General features: G+C 45.1%; 1 protein-coding gene across 1 annotated transcript in view; it reads right to left on the minus strand.

Moving 5' to 3' along the window:
- Window positions 1-22247, minus strand: part of LOC124616287 (neural-cadherin-like) — a 476208-nt gene that overhangs the window by 357731 nt on the left and 96230 nt on the right. Inside the window, exon 3 of the mRNA XM_047144590.1 lies at window positions 17682-17797. Coding sequence (XP_047000546.1) covers window positions 17682-17797 — 116 coding nt within the window. The remainder of the gene's footprint in view (window positions 1-17681; window positions 17798-22247) is intronic.

Genomic DNA, 22247 nt, shown 5'->3' on the forward strand with positions numbered 1-22247 from the left:
CTCCATGTGACGATCATCTCTTTGGGAAGTTGAAAGACTTTCTTCGTGAAACAAGGTTTGAAGATGATGACTCCCTTGTGCACGCTGCCAAACAGTGGCTCCAACAGGTTGGCCCAGAATTTTACCGTGCGGGTATACAGGCGCTGGTTCCAAGATGGCGTAAGGCAGTTGAGAGGTATGGAAATTGTGTGGAGAAATGAAAATATTGTTCCTAAAGGATGTATCTACACACTGTAAAACTTTCAAACATGTAGAATAAAAGATGATTTTAAAAAAATAGTGTACATTTCTTTTGGAGTGAACCTCGTATATTCACGAATAACTACACTATAAAAAAGGGAGGATTAGGGTTTGACGTTCCAACGACAATGGGCTCATCAGAGAAGGAGCAAAAGTTCGTATTGGTTAAGGACGGGGAAGGAAATCGACCGTGCACTTTCGATGGAACTATCCTGGTATTTTCCTTCACCGAATTAGCAATATCTTGGAAAATCTAAATCTGGATACTCAGTCGCGGATTTGAACCCTCGTCCTCCCGAATGCGAGTTCAGTGCGGAAACCACCACTGCGCCATCTCTCTTGGTCATTAAATCAGAGAAAGCTGCAATGCTGGAGGGAGTGACATCCTGTCATCACAGAATGAAACAATTCAGCCTGTCACTTGCCTCGGAATTAGCACTAGACTTCGATCTTGAGATCGAGTGCAGGAAGGGCAAGACGCGCGATGTCAGCGCATCTGATCCCGACGAGATCCTCAGTACCCGACACATGGAACACTCCATTTCCATGAGGAATGCACTAATTTATGGGGTGTACACTAATAAAATCGACAAACTGCAGGAACGGATTTTCGGCAGGAAATGAAGGAAAAAAGGTTATATGAAATGTCCGACAATGAATCGTTGCCACGGTAGATGGCGCTTATGAATGAAAGATCCTTTGAAGAATTGCCGTGTCTTGCTTGTTTGTAGCAGGCGGTGTGGTTGACGCAGCGTATATTAGGCAGCAGAAATATCCGGTAGTCATGTCAGGAACATGCCGAAATGGTGTTTGTGTACGGCCAAGCAAATAGAAACGGTCGAGAGTCGGCATAGCTTTACCAAAGGAAGTCCCCTCACAGACACCAACCACATCACACAGCATTTTAACCCTATTTTGGACTTTTGTGTGATCATGGGTTGCCGGCCGTTGTGGCCGAGCGGTTCTAGGCACTTCAGTGCGGAACCGCGATGCTGCTACGGTCGCAGGTTCGAATCTTGCCTCGGGCATAGATGTGTGTGATGCCCTTAGGTTAGTTAGGTTTAAGTAGTTCTGAGTCTAGGGGACTGATGACCTCAGATGTTAAGTCCCATAGTGCTCAGAGCCATTTGAACCATTTGATCATGGGTCCTTTCGTACAGACGAACGTGCAGGAAGGCTGCGGACTATGCGTACGCCAGATGTGGTGGACCGTTTTCTACAAGGTACTGGGACGACCTCTAGTACAAGCTTCAGGCAAGTGGCCCGCCAACATGGTGTAAGCCAAAGAGCGATTACGTGTATCCTTGGTGATAACCGCTACTATCCCTATCACCTGCAACGAGTGCAAGGATTATCAGCAGCGGATTTCTCTCTACGGGAAAGATTTTGTCGATGGTGTTTGCACCAGACCACCACAACTATTGAATTTCTGGCGTCGATCGTCTTTACCAACAAAGCAGCGTTTACCAGAACTCGCATCTTCAATCTGCTTTATCGCCATCTGTGCGCTACAGACATTCCTTAGGGGAATGGTTGAGACGTCTCGTCAGCATCAGTTCATCATCAATGTGTGCTCAAGGATTCTCGGCGACCACATACTTGGACTGGTTATTATTCAACAACGCCTCGACAGAGGAACGTACCTGGTTTTCCTGCGGAATACTCTGCCTGGGCTACTTGAGAATGTGCCTTTGGCAAGAAGATAGGTTATGAGGTTTCTGCATCACAGAGCACTACCCCACTTCCGCATTACAGTTCGCCGACACATCCAAAGCATCTTCTCCAGACGTTGAATAGGACGGGGAGGGCCTGTAGCATGATCTGCTAATCTCCGGACTTAAACCCCCTGGATGTTTACCTCTCGGAGCATATGAAAAGCGTTGTGAATGCTAAACCTGTTCCTGAAGAACAGACCCTTCAACAGCGTCTTCACGACGCCTGTGACTCTATTTGGAGAGAGGCCAGAAAGTTTGAAAGAGCGCTGCACTCCATTTTGTGACGTGTGAACGCGTGCATTGCGTCCCATGGAGACCTCTTTGAGTATTTGCTGTGATGTGGATGCGATGCAGCTCTGTACTGCGTTCCGGAACGATCTGTTGCCGTTGCACTCAGACCATCCATTCCCGAACACATGTTCACTGAACCATCTTTCCTTCATTTCCATTCAGGAAATCGTCCCTGTGGTTTACTGACCTTATTAATGCTCACCCTGTACAGTGTGTTTGACATAGAACTCCCTAGTTTTAATGTGTCCAAGAATCTGTACAAAGTGACACACACTATTCTGGTTTGTGGTGTTTGATCCATCTACTCTACCAGTTTGGCTCCCCTGCAGTTGGCAGGTCTGCTTGACCTTGAGACGGCACCAGTGCTTTATTTTTCTTCTGTTCCCTCAGTTCAGTCCAGGTGTGCATGCAGCGCAGTGCAGAGCAACTCAGCAACAATGTGTACTCCGCAACAGAAAGTGCAGTGTGTTATTCGTCATAACTGCAGAATTTGGAGGGCAGAGCAGCCACATGAGGTTATTCAGCATCAACGTGACTCTCGTAAAGTTAATGTCTGTGGGTTTGATGGAAGGTCGTGTGACTGGTCCTTTCATTTTTGTAGAAAAAACGATAAACAGGAACGTTTACTGTGACATGTTGACAGCGTACGTCTTTCCCCAAATGGACGATACTGAAGCGGAAAAGGGACTTGTGTTTTTCTAACAAGATGGCACGCCACCTCATTACAGTAACCATGTGCTTTTGGCACTTGATACTCGCTTTCCCGGAAGGTGGATAGGCAGGGCTGGCCCAATACCTTGGCAACCGTGAAGCCCAGACTTAATCCCATTGGACTTTTCCTTTTGGGGCCACATAAAAAATGTTGTGTACAGTGATAAGGTCAGAGGTATCAATAATGTACTTGAAAGAATTGTCGTGGCGGTTGGGACAGTTACACCTGAATTGTTGGTGAATACATGGCGGGAAATGGAATATCGTCTCGAGGTGTGCAGGGCAACAAATGGATCGCACGTTGAAGTTTACTAACATTAAACAAAACTTGAAGGAATTTTCTTTCATGATACGTACTCATCGGTGTAATTTTTCCTCAATTTCTCCTTAAATTTCTACTTAAAACTAGGGAGTTCTTTTTCGAACACCCTGTATAGTGCTCACTTCTGGCAAAATCACTGTTGGCGGAGCCAATTGCCGTGAACAACAACTTGTCGACGAGAGTGGTCGCCAACGATTGGTGCCGATTATAAATACGGATAGACGGGCCACAGTTCAGAAAATCACTTGCCAGTTCAATGTTGGTCGTTCAAAACAGCAGGCGAGCAGTCATACTATTTCGAAAGGTTGCATCACTATGCGGTACATAGGCCTCTGACCGTACTCGTACCTCTGTTCACTACACGTCAAAGGGAACAAAGGCACAAGGGTGCAGGCACACCAGCAGTGAATGCTCGAAGCATGAAAGGAGGCCACCTGAACTGGCGTATCGCGCCACATTTTGGTACACACACAGGTGTCAGAGTTCAAGTACGCAGAAAATCGAACGGGACGTTATATGCCGCTGACGACAGGCCTGTGTTCAGGCACTATGTGCTGGTATTCTCGTGTGCAGGTTGTTCACAAGGAATGGAAAGCAACTCCTGATACCTCTGTCATCGACCTCAACAGCGAACAATACAGGAACATATTGCCTGTATATTAGTTTATATGCTTAGCAATATCCACAGGCAACTTGGAACTTCAGCAAGTCACTGGTGCCATGTCCCGCGCTGACGCAGGGTCGGCATTGTTAGGAACGGATTTGGCAAGGTTAGTGGAAAGGGGTGGCCGGATGCCCTTCCTGCCACCACCCCGTACCCCCTGGGACAGAATTAGTGTACCCCTACTGTCTGCGTCGAGTGTAATTAATGGAATAGTGCGAGCGTGTTCAGATGTCTGCGAGTCGTGTAACTGAGGTGGAACGTGGGGACCAGCCCGGTATTCACCTAGCGGTATGTGGAAAACCACCTAAAAATCACATCCAGGCTGGCTGGCACGCGGGCTCTCGTCGTTAATCCGCCGGGCGGATTCGATGCGGGGCCAGCGCGCCTACCCGAGTCCAGGAAGCAGCGCGTTAGCGCTCTCGGCTACCCTGGCGGGTCCAAGTCAATGCAGTCCCTCAGGTTCCGAAATTGGTGCAGAATGGTTTCAGGAACGCTCCACACGAGGGCTCATGGCCGCAGTATTGAGAAAATTTGGCATGACATCGAGCAACATGTGTGTGACTTAGACCCAACTCCAACCGATCCATATGCGGAGTTGAACAGCCTCATATCAGCAGAGCTCCCCATCGTTATCAGTGTCTCGTGCAGTGCATGCCACAACGCGTCGCCCCCTTTTTTAAGACCACAAGGGATGCTACACGCTACTAGATGGGTGTGCCTAGTACAGTTGGTCACCAATGTACAGGGTTTTTATAAATTAGTTATACAAAAGTAACCTTTAATTGCAAAAAGGGTAAATGAGTCCCAGAAATGTTTAACGTAGGACTCAATACAGTAGATCTTCAAGTTTTATTCCCTGCTGACACTGTTACTTCTCGATGCTCCCGCTAGATCGCATATGCGAATGAGCTATTCCAACAGACATCATGCAGTCGTAGAACAGTGCACAGCAAGCACAGTGTTGTTTATGGTTTCATGAATCTAAATCCGGTACTACGGTTAAGACACAGTTCAGGACTAAATATCTCAAGCCACCACCTCAAAGACAAACTGTTATTAATTGGTACAATTAATTCACCGAAAATGGTTGTATATCACGTAGGATGCCAGGTCGAGGTCGGCCAGTAGTCTCCGACACGGCAATGAACAAGTTCGGCAATTTTACATTCGTAGTTAGGGTGAATCAACGAGATGCGGCAGCTTAGAATTGAATATGCACAGTGTTACATTACGGAAGGGTTTGCGGAAACGCCTGTCTTTCTACAAACTGGAATTATTGCAAGCCTTAAGAGGCAGTGACAAAGAAAAGCGAGCTAAGTCTTGTGTTGAAATGTTTAGTAAAATGCAGGCTGAAGATGATTTTCTTAAAAAAAAAGCTGTGCTCAGTGACAAAGTCTCCTTCCATATCTGCGGTAAAGTGAATCGCCATAATGTTCGGATATGGGGTGAGCAGAAACCACGTCATGTAATCGAGCATATGCAGGACTCGCCTAAGGTAAATGTTTTTTGTGCTGTAAACAGAAATAAGATTTACGATCTTTTCTTTTTTTCCGAGTCAACTGAAATTGGCATATAGTACTCGAAAATGCTTGAACGTTATGTAATGCCTCAATCACAACATGATACGGGGACAGAATTTTTTCCGGCAAAATGGCGTGTTACCACATTATCATCGTGAATATGTCGTGTATAAGCACTGATGCACACATATGTACAGTTTTGTGCACCTTATTGAGTTTTATTTCATGGGAGTGAGATGTGTTTCTTAACCCACCTCGGCTTCTTTGTTGTCTTGATGAAGATACTATACACACTGAGATGACAAAGTCATAGGACACCTTCTAATATCCTTTTTCCCGTCTTAGTGCAGCAGTTACACTTGGGATGGACACGGCGTTGGAAGTCCTCTGCAGAAAAATTGAGCTATGCTGCCTCAATATCCGTACATTATTGGGAAAATGTAGCCATTGCAGGATTTTTTGCACGAACTGATGTCTCGATTATGTCCCAAAAATGTCCGATGGGATTCATGTCGAGCGATGCGGATGGCCAAATTATTCGCCAGAACTGTCCAGAACGGTCTTCCGACCAATCGCGAACAACTGTGGTCCAGTGACATAGCGCATTGTCATCTATAAAAAGTTTCATGGTTGTTTGGAAACATGAAGTCCTTGAATGGCTGGAAACGGTCTCCAAGGACACGAACGTAGCCATTTCCAGTCAATTATCGGTTCATTTGGATCAGACGGACCAGTCTATTTCATGGAAATACAGCCCACACCACTATGGAGCCACCATCAGCTTAGACAGTGCCTTGTTGGCAACTTGGGTCCATAGCTTTGTAGAGTCTGCGCCACACTCAACCTTACCATCAGCTCTTAACAACTGAAATCGGGACTCACTTGACCAGGCCACGGTTTTCCAGTCGTCTAGGATCCAGCCGATAGGGTCATGAGCCCAGGGGAGGCGCTGCAGACGATGTCGTGGTGTTAGTGAAGGCACTCGCGGCGGTCGTCTGCTGCCATCACCCATTATCGCCAAATTTCTTCGCACTGTCGTAACGGATACCTTCGTCGTACGTCCCACATTGATTTCTGCAGTTACTTCACGCAGTGTTCTTTGTCTGTTAGCAGTGATAGATCGATGCAAACGCCGCTGCTCTCGGTCGTTAAGAGAAGGTTATCGGCCTCTGCGTTGTCCTTGGTGAGAGGTAATGCCTGAATGTGGTGTTCTTCGGCACACTCTTAGAACTTTGGATCGCGGAATATTGAATTCCCTAACAATTTCCGAAATGGAATGTCCCAAGCGTCCAGCTTTAACAACCACCCGGCGTTCAGAGTCTGTTAATATCCGTCATGCGGCCATATCATATCGGAAACCTTTTCACATGAGTCACCTGAGTACTAATGATAGCTCCGCCAATGGCCTGCAGTTCTACAGGGTGGTCCATCGACAGTGACCGGGCCAAATATCTCACGAAATAAGCATCAAACGAAAAAACTACAAGGAACGAAACTCGTCTAGCTTGAAGGGGGAAACATGATGGCGCTATGGCTGGGCAGCTAGAGGCGCTGCCGTAGCTCAAACAGATATCAACAGCGGTTTCTTAAATAGGAACCCCCATTGTTTACTATATATTCGTGTAGTACGTAAAGAAATATGAATGTTTTAGTTGGACCACTTTTTTCGCTTTGTGATAGATGGCGCTGTAATAGTCACAAACGTGGTATCACGTAACATTCCGCCAGTGCGGACGGTGTTTGCGTCATGATACATTACCCGTCTTAAAATGGACCGTTTACGAATTGCGGAAAAGGTCGATATCGTGTTGATGTATGGCTATTGCGCTCAAAATGCGCAACGGGAGTGAGCTATGTATGCTGCTCGGTATATTGGACGACATCATCCAAGTGTCCGGACCGTTCGCCGGATAGTTACGTTATTTAAGGAAACAGGAAGTGTTCAGCCACATGTGAAATGTCAACCACAACCTGCAACAAATGATGATGCCCAAGTAGGTATTGTAGCTGCTGTCGCGGCTAATCCGCATATCAGTAGCAGACAAATTGCGCGAGAATCGGGAATCTCAAAAACGTCGGTGATGAGAATGCTATATCAACGTCGATTGCACCCGTACCAGATTTCTATGCACCAGCAATTGCATGGCTACGAGTTTGAACGTCGTGTACAGCTCTACCACTGGGCACAAGAGAAATTATGGGACGATGACAGATTTTTTGCACGCGTTCTATTTAGTGACGAAGCGTCATTCACCAACAGCGGTAACGTAAACCGGCATAATATGCACTGTTGGGCAACGGAAAATCCACGATGGCTGCGACAAGTGGAACATCAGCGACCTTGGCAGGTTAATGTATGGTTCGGCATTAGGGGAGGAAGGATAATTGGCCCTCATATTATCGATAGCAATCTAAATGGTACAATGTATGCTGGTTTCCTACGTAATGTTGTAGCGATGTTGCTACGAGATGTCTTACTGCATGACAGAATGGCGATGAACTTCCATCATGATGGGTGTCCGGCACATAGCTCTCGTGCGGTTGAAGCGGTATCGAATAGCATGTTTCATGACAGGTGGATTGGTCGTCGAAGCACCATGCTATGTCCCGCACATTCACCGGATCTGACGTCCCCGAATTTCTTTCTGTGGCGAAAGATGAAGGATATTTGCTCTCGTGATCCACCGACAACGCCTGACAACATGCGTCAGCGCATTGTCAGTGCATGCGCTAACATTACGGAAGGCTGTTGAGAGGAATGTCGTTACACGTATTGCCAAATGCAGTGAAGTTGACGGACATCATTTTGAGCATTTATTGCATTAATGTGGCATTTACAGGTAATCACGCTGTAACAGCATGCGTTCTCAGAAATGTTACGTTCTCAAAGGTACATGTATCACATTGTAACAACCGAAATAAAATGTTCTGTATTTTAATTTAAAAAACCTACCTGTTACCAACTGTTCGTCTAAAATTGTGAGCCATATGTTTATGACTAATACAGCGTCATGTATCACAAAGCGAAAAAAGTGGTCCAACTAAGACATTCATTTTTCCTTACGTATAACACGAATAAGTAATAAAAAATGGGGGTTCTTATTTAAGAAAACGCAGTTGATATCCGTTTGACCTATGACAGCGCCATCTAGCGGCCCAACCATAGCGCCATCTGGTTTCCCCCTTCAAGCTAGACAAGTTTCGTTCTTTGTAGTTTTTTCGTTTGATCGTTATTTCGTGAGATATTTGGCCCGGTCACGATCTATGGACCACCCTGTATACCTTGCGTACCCGATACTACCGCCATCTGAATATTTGCATAATGGTATCACATGACGTTTGTTGCCTCAACGTAAAGGAGGCGAATTCAGCTGCATAATGTGATAAAAACCTATAGTAACTTCACTATTACCTAGAGTGTTTCTTGCTTTGAGATAGTGAGCTATAAATATCAGGAGTAGGTGTTTCAGTATTTTAGAGCCTGCGTCGTTTCATCGATAAAGCAGTGATGCCTTGGAAGACCTCCACAGCGAGTCCCCAAGAGCGCGCCTCACGGTACATCGTCAACTAACAGATCTGCATTTAAATTCTGAATTTACAGGCACAAGCAGCTCAGCGCACAAAATGCGAAAATACAAGTCCGTGTCAGATGGACCGCGGGTGGCTCTCCGTTACGACGTCGCTGTCGGAGCATTACGGCGGCAAGCGGTCCCCTGCGAGGTGTGTGGCGGTGCGTGCTGATAGCCCGCCGAGACCTGTTAAGGGCGCTGGCGCCTCGGCGGCACAGATAGCGGGAAGCAAGCGTCGACCGCGGCAAGTCGTCGCTGCTGGGAGGGCTAGGCTGCTAGAACTGGCTTACGTGGCGGAGGGAGGGCGCGTCGGAAACAACAGGGGCGGCTGCTGGCTGGCCTACCGCACGAGTGGTGCCTTTCTTCTACACAACTGGCCATTAAAATTGCTACACCAAGAAGAAATGCAGATGATGAACGGGTATTCATCGGACAAAAATACTAGAACTGACATGTGATTACATTTTCACGCAATTTGTGTACATGGATACTGAGAAATCAGTACCCAGAACAACTACCTCTGCCCGTAATAACGGCCTTGATACGCCTGGGCATTGAGTCGAAAAGAGGTTGGATGGTGTGTACAGGTACAGCTACCCATGCAGCTTCAACACGATACCACAGTTCATCAAGAGTAGTGACTGGCGTATTGTGACGAGCCAGTTGCTCGGCCACCATTGACCAGACGTTTTCAATTGGTGAGAGATCTGGAGAATGTGCTGGCCAGGGCAGCAGTCGAACATTTTCTGTATCCAGAAAGGCCCGTACAGGACCTGCAACATGCGGTCGTGCATTGTCCTGCTGAAATGTAGGGTCTCGCAGGGATCGAATAAAGGGTAGAGACACGGGTCGTAACACATCTGAAATGTAACGAGCACTGTTCAAAGTACCGTCAATGCGAACAAGAGGTTCACGAGACGTGTAACCAATGGCACCCCATACCATCACGCCCGGTGATACGCCGGTATGGCGATGACGAATACACGGTTCCAATGTGCGCTCATCGCGATGTCGCCAAAAACGGATGTGACCATCCTGATGCTGTAAACAGAACCTGGATTCATCCGAACAAAAAACGTCTTTCCATTCGTGCACCCAGGTTCGTCGTTGAGTACACCATCGCAGGCACTCCTGTCTGTGATGCAGCGTCAAGGTAACCGCCGCCATGGTGTGCGATCTGATAGTCCATGCTGCTGCAAACGTCGCCGAACTGTTCGTGCACATGGTTGTTGTCTTGCAAACGTCCCCATGTGTTGACTCAGGGATCGAGACGTGGCTGCACGATCCATTACAGCCAAGCGGATAAGATGCCTGTCATCTCGACTGCTAGTGATACGAAGCCGTTGGGATCCAGCAGGGCGGTCCGCATTACGTTCCTGAACCCACCGATTCCATATTCTGCTAACAGTCATTGGATCTCGACCAACGCGAGCAGCAATGTCGCGATACGATAAACCGCAATCGCGATAGGCTAAAATCCGACCTTTATTAAAGCCGGAAACGTGATGGTACGCATTTCTCCTCCTTACACGAGGCATCACAACAATGTTTCACCAGGCAACGCCGGTCAATTGCTGTTTGTGCATGAAAAATCGATTGGAAACTTTCCTTATGTCAGCACGTTGTAGGTGTCGCCACCGGCGCCAACCTTGTGTGAATGCTCTGAAAAGCTAATCATTTGCAGATCACGGCATCTTCTTCCTGTCTGTAGCACGTCATGTTCGTCGTGTAACAGTTTTAATGGCCAGTAGTGTATCATCAAATATTTCGCCACGCTCTACGATGGTGATTCTTCTTGTGCACTCCAGTAGATACGAGATTCTGTTTCTGAACATTGCTAGACAGGCTAAGCCGGAAATTACGTTTGCACTATCGGGTCGTCATCTTCTACATTGCGGTGTTACAAAACTTCTTAACAAACATTTTACAACTGTTACTGTAAAGATGGAGTTTCACGCTGAGTAATGCTGTTATGCAGTATCTCAAATCAGTCATTGTAAATATTAGGTCGGTGTGTAAGTTCGTAGAGCTTTTTTTTTATCTTGTTATTCCGATCGATATGGTTTTATTTATGGATTCTGAAGTCTTATTGTTATTGAGTTCACATATTGTCGTTTAATTATTTGGAGATAGTAAATGGACTGTGTACGCTAGAAAATGGTGTGGTGTGCCAAGTGGAGAAACCGGAACATTTCCGGCATATTCTTCTGTTTGAGTTCAGTAGAGGGTGACAGCAGCAGAGGCAGCGAGAAACATTTCCACCCTATATGGAGATAAAGCCATTGGAAGAGCACGGTAAGAAAATGGTTTTATCGTTTTAAGGAGCATCGTTTTAACGTTAGTGACTCTCCATGTTCAGGAAGACTTTTGGGATTTGATCAAGATCGTTTAGTGTACGTCAGTATACTCGAGAACTAGCAAAAGTGATAAAATGTGATCATTCCTTCATAGTGCAACATTTGCATGCAGTGGGGAAGGTTGAAAAATCGGGTGTTCGGTACTGCATGATCTAAGCCAAAATCACAAAAATCAGCGGGTGGGCATACGCGCATCTCACTGCTTGCTTCTATCACTTGGCTCGTGAATAACACCGACCCTATTCTGGATCGTCACTGGTGAGGAGAAATGGTGTTTTTATGCTAACATAAGGAAAAGGAAGGAATAGTTGAGCCCAAACAAAGCAGCAATTCGCCGTACAAAGAACCTGCGGAGATCGACAAAAGATTATGTTATGCATCTGGAACAGCGGGGCTGTGGTGTGCTACGAATTGCTTCTACGAGGTGTATCCATCACTGCTGACATTTATTGTCAACATCTGAGACGTTTTGCAGACACAATCCAAGAACAACGACCAGCAAGATTGCGTTAAGTGACTGTACTACACGCTAACACTATACAGGAGTCATTCCGCACCCACGTTATTCACCTGATTTTGCGCCCTCAGATTCCCATCTCTCTGTCGAACAACGTTCAAGGAACTTCGTTTTCGTTTGAAAATGCGCTTTAAACATGGCTCGACGAGTCTTCCCCTCAAAACAACGTTATTTCGGCAGCCGCGGAATCGAAGAGATACACCAACGTTGGCGGACTGTTGTAAATAGTGAGGGAGAATATGTTACTGATGACTGAAGTCTCTGTTATGTGTATCTGTTGTTTTTACTGAACTACGAAACAACGCTACGAACTCTAATATTCAGAGGGCCGTCTACATCTACAGTGAGAATGCACTTAATTCAACAGAAATAAATTACAGGATACTGGTATATTCTGCGACCTGTCAAAGGCATTTTACAATGTAAATCACAATATCCCTTTAAGTAAATTACAATATTGCAGTCTATCCGAATCTTCCGCGAAATGTTCAAATCCTATATGTCTGACAGAATGCAAAGGGTATAATTTGAAAAGAGGCATGTATCCATGAAGCATCATCCAGCTAGAAAATAATTACATGTGGATTCCCAAAAGGCTGAAACTCAGGATCCTCACTTTTTTCATGTGTACATAAATGGCCTTTCATCTGTGACATTACCAGATGTCAAGTTTGTTCTGTACGCCGGTGACAGATACATTGCAATAAATAGCAATACAAGTATACTCTTAGAAAGATGACTAATGAAATTTTCATGGATGGGTGCAAGCCGGTTTTTTGCCATTAAACTTTGAAAAAATATACGACATGCAGTTTACAACCTGTAAATAATTATTCACTAAGTACAATGATGTTAATATCAACCGCAATCATAAAGTCAGTAAAACTGTACCCTTTAATAAACATAATAAACGAATCCTTCGCATCAGGGAAATTTCCACAGTATTTAAAACAGGCAAGAGACGAGCCTCTACGAAAGAAAGGTAATGCAGAAGATAAATAAAATTATCGGTCCATAATAGAATGAAGTATGAAAGACAGATTAATTGATCACTAGAATAAATACAACCTTCTAAGTGAATCACAGTCTGATTTCCGAAGTGGTAGAAGTTCGTAATCAGCCACAGTAGAATACACAAAAGTGGTGTTTTGCACTCTTGACAAAGGTGAGTGAGTCACGGGCATATTTCTAGATCATTGTAAGGCTTTTGGTACTGTTAACATATGATTCAAGTAAATAAGCCAGGAGCATTAGGAGTAAGACGAGTATCTTATGAGCGGTTCCGATCCTGTCTACCACAGTAGAGATAACACATATCTCAAATAAGTCTAAACTTTCAGTAAAATACTAATCTGAGCCAATACACAGTTAAACAGGATTTTCTCAGGGTACCATATTAGGACCAACACAGTTCCTGACACACATCAATGACTTTCTCATAGTGTTAGTCACAGGGAAAAAATTATCTTAGCTAATGACAGCAATGTAGTAGTCACAGAGATAATAAGAGAACTACTTGCAGAGAAAGCAAATGAAACCCTCAGAGTAGATTACAATTGGGCAATAAGCAATAAACTGACAATAAACGCAAAGAAAAGTAATCCCATGAATTTCGGTTTGAAGAGGGAAAGTGACATTGTTAAATTACATGTAGATGGCATCTCTATAAACCGTGCAACAGACACAAAATTTCTAGGAATCAATATTGATTCTCAGCTGAAGTGATGTGAACACACAAAGATGCTTGGAAATGGAATGGTATTAGCATGTTTATGCCCTTTCATTGTACACTCATTTATTATCTATGACATTCTTTCCTGGGGAAAGAATGCACGAAATATGGACACAGTTTTCAAACTGCAGAAAACCGTCTTAAGAATAATACACAAATACAGTAGCCGAGCACGTCTTGTCTTAGCACCGGTCCTGTAACACAATGGTGTCAGATCTGTGCATACGGACTGAACAGTAAAATACTTTCTTATTTCTATCCACATAGATTCATGATTCAGAAAGCTACATCCTACAGTATAACATATACACTGATGAGCCGAAGCATAACGACCACTGCCCACCACGAGGTTGTATGCTGCCTGATGGCGCTGAGGGCACGTGAGGTGGCAGTAGAAGTTTGTGAACGGAGCAGAGGCGAATGGGAAATCATTTTCTCGGCGATACATCTTCTATTAAATCATCCTTTAACTCTTTTCTTACCGATGACATACAGGACATAAAATCCCGTCTAAGGCCAGCGATTATTTTTGTGTTAATAATTGGCAAACATTGCTGTACAATCGCAATAAAGTCATGAGATGTTCAATTGACTCTTTTATTAGAACATGTTACTCATTTCTAGATTGCACCCATCTTCAGACATCACAAACTTCAACTCCTTCCTAACTAACCAGGCGTACAGCCTTGACAACTCAAACAAAGTTATTGGACACTTTCTTTGAATTGTCAAGGCTCTACGCCTGGTTGGTTAGGAAGGAGTTGAAGTTCGTGATGCCTGAAGATGGGTGTAATCCAGAAACGCGTAACATGTTCTAATAAAAGAGTCAATTGAACATCTCACGACTTTATTGCGATTGTTCAGCATTGGTTGCCAATTATTACCCTTATCTTACCAATCTGAAATGAGCTGATAGTTTCGTTGGATCGTTCCTCCTCAGTTTCTTTCGCTAGATGACCCACTTGTTTCCTTTTCAGTTTAATATGTTGTCATAACGTTCTCAATTCCTGTCTTACCTTTGACGCACTTACTCAACTCGAGTCCATTCCCGTTATTTCCGTCCTTGCTATTTTTCACAGCTCTTTGGTTTGTGTTCTGGGCAACTGGCTCCACTCGGCATGGTGAGGATATCCGAGGACCTAATAAAAGAAGCAACATCGGCTCCAGCTGGAACTCCATCGTTAACAGCCGGCAAGATTTCCAAGCATTCCTGCAGTACAGTCGGGGCGACTGTAATGTAGGAATGTGCGGTAATCTCATAGGCTGTTAACGTTGGATGGCATTTTGGGCATAGGACGAAGCAGCGACCGGCCGGTTTCTTTCTATTGGACATGATGGCAGAGTTAATTTTAGTTCAGAATGGTTCAAATGGCTCTGAGCACTATGGTACTTAACTTCTGAGGTCATCAGTCCCCTAGAACTTGGAACTACTTAAACCTAACTAACCTAAGGACATCACACACATCCATGCCCGAGGCAGGATTGGAACCTGCGACCGTAGCAGTCGCGCGGTTCCAGACTGTAGCGCCTAGACCCGCTCAGCCACTCCGGCCGGCGTTAATTTTAGTTCGGTACGTTTTAAGGGTCTACGATACGGTAGAACATCCGATTATCTATTGGTAGAGTTCAGAGTCATCCTGTACAACTGATGGACCTCTAGTTACGCAGTGGCTACTGACGCGGAATTAGCATCTTTCGGCATCACAGCTGCCGAAGAAGGATGAAGAAAATAACCGATAGTGGCTACTCTGAAGGAATAGGTTTTAGCCGGTCTAATTTAATTAAACCAATAGGAAGCAACACTTTAAAAAGTCCAGCAAACAAAAATATTATGTTATTCAAGACATGCCAATAGGAGCGATCCTGTTGCCCACGCTCAAACAAGACTGCTGCCACCAAATTCGCTTTAGTCTTCTCCCCTTTTCCCGCTATGTGACGGCACATGGCCGAGAACGATAGCACAGCAATAGAGAGCTTTCAGGATAGCCATCAGAGCTTAGTACGCTGTGCTGACTTACACATACATACAGTGTGTTTCACTAAATGTGTTTGCCTCTGCAAGTTACGAAGTAATAGGCAACGGAAATATTTATTGCGGTAGGTCACCATACGAAACGTTACACTGTCTGCGGACCTATGAACATAGTTTATTGTGTTATTATCCAAAGACTTACAGCAAAAAGATACAATTTTTTAATGATACAATAGTTGTTTCTATCATGCACTGAAATCAGTAACATCAGCTGTGTATACATCAATTTAAATTACATTTCTATCACTTTTACTTTCGGCGCTTCAACCCTTCAAAGTTTCAGGGACAGATACCATACACGCTGCGCATAAAGCAATGCCCCTTCTAAGTGTGGTGCGGCCGAGTTGTAATGTCACCGATTTCACGGAGCGAGAAGCTTCCTCGATGCGCTGTTAGGCTACCGACTGTCGCCGCACACGGCCGTATACCCGACAGTTCGAGCCACACAAACAAACGGGGCTCAATACACCACAGTTACTGACATCGGATGAAGATGCCATACACGAACACCGAGTACGTTGAGATGTTGCTGATGCTCGGCGAGTGCCGACACGATGCCACTGAAGCAGCTATGGCGTACTCCGTGAGTTATTCTAGACGAAGAGCTCCGGCAGCAATTACGTTCTTACGTGCCGAACAACGACTTCAGGAACCAGGCAGCTTGGTAATGCACCACAGGAACAGACGAAGAACTGCAAGAAGTGAGTAGACCGAGGTGTTTGTTTTAGCTGCAGTACACCACGATCCCGATGTCAGCTTACGAGCCGTTGCTGCAGTCGCTGGTGTCAGGCTCACATCTGTGTGGCGTATAGCACACGGCCACAGGTTTCACCCGTACCGCCTGTCACTGACCTAAGAGCTGCATGAGAACGATTTCCGTGCGAGAGTTACATTCTGTGAATGGGCCATGCGTAATTTCACGCTGTAGTCTTTAGAAGGTGTTATGTTCTCTGATGAGTCCACGTTCACAAATTATGATGCAGTGAATCGCCATAACGTGAACAACTGGGCCGGAGACAATCCTCGGTGAGAACGACCTGTCGACCGTCAATGTAGCTGGTCTATTAATGTGTGGTGTGGAATCCTTGGGGACGAAATCATTGGTCCACACTACTTCCCAGGTTCACTGGCAGGTGAGTTATATAGCGCGTTCATAGTCGACAGTTTGGGTGGTCTCCTTGAACATCTATGTCTACACACGAGAGTCCATATGTGGATGCAGCACGATGGTCACTCAGCCCATTCTGCGCGTGCTGTTGTGGAAGAACTAAACAACAGGTCTGCAGGAATGTGGTTGGGGCGCCATAGTCCTCATTAATGGCCCACAAGGTCGCCCGATTTAACACCATTAGATTTCTTTTTGTGGGGATATCTAAAGGATCGTGTTTATGTCACTGAGTCCACATCCCCAGATGATCTACAACGGCACATCGAGGGCGCATGTTGCTCCGTGATACCGGCGATGTTACATCTCGTCCGCAGATCATTTAGAAGGTGCATTGCATTGTGCATTCAGGAACATGGACACACATTTGAACATCTCATTTAGATCAACTTCCCACCGCCAGAACATCCATCACCCACCACAAAGCCATGTATTATGTACAGCATGTGGTATCTGCCCCTGAAACTTTGAAGCGTTATAGCTACCAAACTAAAACTGATAGGAATGTAATTGAAATTGAGGCATACACAGCTGGTGTTACTCATTCCAGTGCATGATAGAAACAACTATTGTTCTATTTAAAAAAACTGTATCTTTTTGCTGTAACTCTGTGGATAATAACACAATAAACTATGGTCATAGTTCCACGGACAGTGTAACGTTTCTTATGGTGACCCACTGCAACAAATATTTCTGTCGCCTATTACTTCGTAGCTTACAGAGGCAAACACATTTAGTGAAACACCCTGTATATCCATAGTGTCTTCGCTTCGCACGGGCAGGCGTTCGCCCGGGCACGCTTGACGACTGCGGCGCGACTTGGCTTCCAAAATTCAGACTACTCACCCTCTTCCTCGTCTCGTAGTCCAGCGGGCCAGCCACGTAGATGGCGCCCGTCATGTTCTTCACGGCGAAGGATCCACCTATGTTCCCGCTCGTGATCTCATATCGAATACGGGACGCTGCAACACAGGGAACACACGTGTTACAATCATATGTAAGGCACGTCTAATACAAGCGTACAAAAAGTACTAACAGAAAATGTTTATTTGTTTGTCGGTTGCTGGGACACATTGCCACTCTAATCATACAGGGAATTCCAGAAATGTTGTGACGAATTTCGACGGGTCTTAGAGGGTGTCATGAGTAACAAAAATTGGAAATTTGTATTAAGGACAATGGGTCCAAACTGCTGAGGTTATCGGTCCCTAAGCTTACGTACTACTTAATATAACGTAAAATAACTTACGCTAAGGACAACATATACACCCATATCCGAGGGAGGAATCGAACCTCCGACGGGGGGAGCTGTGCGACATGAGAAACAAATCGAGGAGAGGAATCCATGTCCAAAACATGATCCAACGACGCTACAGAGCATAGAAGTTACAGGGGGCTACCACTACGCCATTCCTTCGGCAGCAAACATGATGATGTACGCTGACTTTCTTTCTTTCTTTCTTTTGCTTGTGCCTTGTTGCCACAATGACGCAGGGTCGACATGTTTAATCGAAATTGGCAAGGTTAATTTAAGGGGTGGCCTGCCTGTACCCCCCTGGACGGAATTAGTGTACCCCAATTGTCTGTGTCAAGTGTAATCCATGGAAAAGTGCGAATGTGTGCAAATGTCTGCGAGCCGTGTAACTCAGGCGGAACGTGGGGACCAGCCCGATATTCACCAAGTGGGATGTGGAAAACCGCCTAAAAACCACATCCAGGCTGGCCGGCACACCGGCTTCCGTCGTTAAGCCGCCGGGCGGTTTCGATCCGGGGCCGGCGCACCTACCCGAGTCCAGGAAGCTGCGCAATAGCGCTCTCGGCTAACCTGGCGGGTGATGATGTACGCTGACTGACCGTAGGCAATAATGTTTGTTATTCAGTGATCGTAAGTGACTGCAACGATCGCCATTGGAGAATCTGTTGCCTCGGTGGATAATGGTTTCAAACAAGGGTTTTCATTCTGCAGTTTTTATTTTTCTCCTGGAACCCTTTAAAATCTCCACTGTTTTTGAGTATTCAGGAGAAAAATCAACTGCAGATGTAAACTAGAGTCCGAAACTGTCATCCACCAAGGCAACAGAGCGTCGCATTCATAGGAGACAAGGCCTGTCTGCACAACAGCTAGCTCTATCTTCTCCACACTGACGCTTACGACAATCAGTCGAGATCACTGAATAATAAACAACTTTGCGAGACGATTCATCTACGGTCCGTCAGCGTACAAATTAACGTTTACTGCCAAAGGGGTGGCCTAGCAGCAGGCGCCGGTGCCTATAAATTCGATGGTCTGTAGGGACGTTAGATGACGTTTCCAGATGCGGGTTCCTATCCTTGAATTGTTGCTCAAGACACCATCTACAACCCTTCGAAGTTTGTCGAAGTTTGTTGAAGCATTCCTGGGGCACCCAAAATATGTATATGTGATTGGTAAGGAAATGTTCACAACCTCAGCTTTAAGATTAACGATCAGTTGGCAGCATTTGGCGTTCTTACGCAACCGTTCGGCTCACTGCGAGACTGACTTTAACTTAGAACATGAAGAACAATTAACCTGGGAGCACAATGTTCACATTGTGGGGATTCAATTTCTCTGTGGATAACAAACTAGGTCAATTTTTTAACTGTATCACAGCCCTTTCAGTACTCTCCAAGTTGTTCTAGGGAAGATTTAAGACTGAGGTGAACAGCTCTTTCACGAAAGCAAAAAAGAGATAGTGCAGAAAATCTGTTGCTACTGACAGGTCACTTTGTCATTTCAAACTCTTGTTCTGAAGTGTTTTTTTCTAGACTGCCGTGCTTTTAAGGGTTGCTGTAACATCATGTTCTGATATTACTGGTAAATTTTTGGGGTTCCAGTTCTACTGGAGGACTTGACCATTAAAGGGCGTCTCAGCATTTTTCGTGTGTTTAGGAAAGACTATCTTGTATGAAATGGCCTGATCTTCTAATAGGCTGCATACTCTTCTTCGACCGATGTTTCAGGCTCGAAATACGTAAAATGGAAGCTCATTAGACTAAGTGGCGCAGTGTGGAAATCTCGCAAAGCCCTCCAGGCAAGGTTAAAGGGGCCTGGCTTGTCCTTACCTTCAACGAATTTTTCGTTGGAGACGGTGGATGTGGTTGACTATGATGCCGAATATCTTGAGTGCCGATAGTTTTAATGGTTGAATGTGAAAGGTACACGCTATAGAGAAAGACGTGTAGTATACACAACCCTCCACAAAACAACGAGACTGGAGTAATGAGACAAAGTGCTCTGATTCGAAAGGACGTAATGGAGAGTTGCAGTCTATCGCTTCAGTATGTCGAAGCAACGAAGGAAATAAAATAGTTGCAGAACTGGGATTAAATTCAGTGAGAGGATAGCAATCATAAGGTTCAATGATGACATTGCTATCCTTTGTGACCATATTCCGATTTTTCAGAAACCTCGCTCAGCGAAAGAGGAGCTAAAAAAAAGCGGACTCGTATCTTGGCTTATCCTTAGATACTCGTCCGTTCCTGAGAAAACGACCGTTAAAGTTTTCGACGTTCCTTAGATGCCTCTTAGCGCACGCTAAGCGCAGCCCAAATGGACGCACTGTGGCTAGCGTCGCAGTTTTCACCCCTGTGTCCCGTGTCTGAAACACGATTACTGTTTTCATTTATTTTATTTTATTTTATTTTAATTTATCTACCCATGAGCGTAGAAGGTTACTACACGAATGTTTCTTGTTAAGTTAGTGGATGCGAGGGCTTTATATGAAATGTGCAATTACAGCTAGGTTTCACAATAAATGTCGTACATTTATCATATAAATGTGTATGGTACACGCCAAGTTAGCCGAGAGCGCTAATGCGCTGCTTCCTGGGCTCGGCCCCTGATCGAATCCGCCTGGCAGATTAACGATGAGGACCACTATGCCGGCCAGCCTGGATGTGGTTTTTTGGCGGTTTTCCACATCCCACTAGGTGAATACTGGGCTGATCCCTACGTTCCACCTTAGGTACACGACTCGCAGATGTTTGAAACCGTTCGCACCATTCCATAGTTCACACTCGACACAAACAGCTGGGGTATACTAATTCCGTTCGGGGGGGGGGGGGGGGGGGTTCGAGGTGGCAGCAGGACGGCCATGCAGCCACCCTCTGCAACTAACACTGCCAAATCGATGGTAACACGGCCGACCCCGCGTGCAGCGGGACAAAGGCCTCAAGAAAGAAAGAAAAATATGTGTGTGTATGGTGTTTACCGGAGTTACAATTTTTTAAATTTCCATATTCTTCTAGTTCATTCTCATATCAATTCTTAATTCTTATATTTTATTGTTATGTTTGTGAAGATTTGATGCATTCCCTTGGATGGTACCGATCGTAGAAACATTTTAAACATAGAAATTCCAAACACCACGACCTTCGCGCGGAGGGAAGTTAACCACAACGATATTCCTTCGTGTGAATCTGCCTCGGGAAAAAACTTTGTTGACATTAATGAAGATTTTTAGCGTTTGCAATAATTTTGTGGCAAACTATGCATAACGGATCACTTTTCCGAAAACTGGCGCTTGCAGCTGATTATGAATCAAGGTACACTACAGGAATTTCACCGAAATCAATGGTTCAAATGGTTCAAATGGCTCTGAGCACTATGGGGCTTAACATCTGTGGTCATCAGTCCCCTAGAACTTAGAACTACTTAAACCTAACTAACCTAAGGACATCACACACATCCATGCCCGAGGCAGGATTCGAACCTGCGACCGTAGCGGTCACGCGGTTAAAGACTGTAGCGACTAGAACCGCACGGCCACATCGGCCGGCCCGAAATCAATTTCAAATAATTTTTCTACTTATTTATAGTATTTTAATTAATTCACCAGACATATAATTAGCAAATATTTAAATATAGAGTGAAAACATTCGTGTAGTAATCTTCTGAGAACATGGGTAAATAAATGAAAATAAAAATAATAATTGGATTTCGAACACGGGGTGCGTAAGTGTGAAGCCACGACGTTAGCAACTGTGCCACAGCGTCCGTTGACATAAAGTACCTCAAAAACCGTCGTTATCTTACTAACGGTCGAATATCTGCGGATAAGCCGAAACACGTCGCTTATGATGATCCCTCTTCCACTGAAATAAGTTTCTGGGAAATCGTGTTATGGCACCTGCTGTGTTCTCCTCGTGAGTACGCAATATGGAGTAACAATGTAACAAACGAAGACGAGCGTACTGAGGAGCGACAGAAATGAGATAAGCGGCTAGCTTAACATAAAAATAGAGAGAACCACGTAATAGGCGAAGTGAAGGAATTATGCTGTGTTGGAAGAAGCAAGGGGGGCAAAAAGGACTAGCGCAGGTAAAGACAGCATTCCACATTAAAGTCTATTAGCATGAAACACAGATCGTAATTTGAGATAGAAATTTCGC

The sequence above is a fragment of the Schistocerca americana genome, chromosome 5 (genome assembly GCF_021461395.2).
Source record: "Schistocerca americana isolate TAMUIC-IGC-003095 chromosome 5, iqSchAmer2.1, whole genome shotgun sequence".
In the NCBI taxonomy this organism is placed as follows: domain Eukaryota; kingdom Metazoa; phylum Arthropoda; class Insecta; order Orthoptera; family Acrididae; genus Schistocerca; species Schistocerca americana.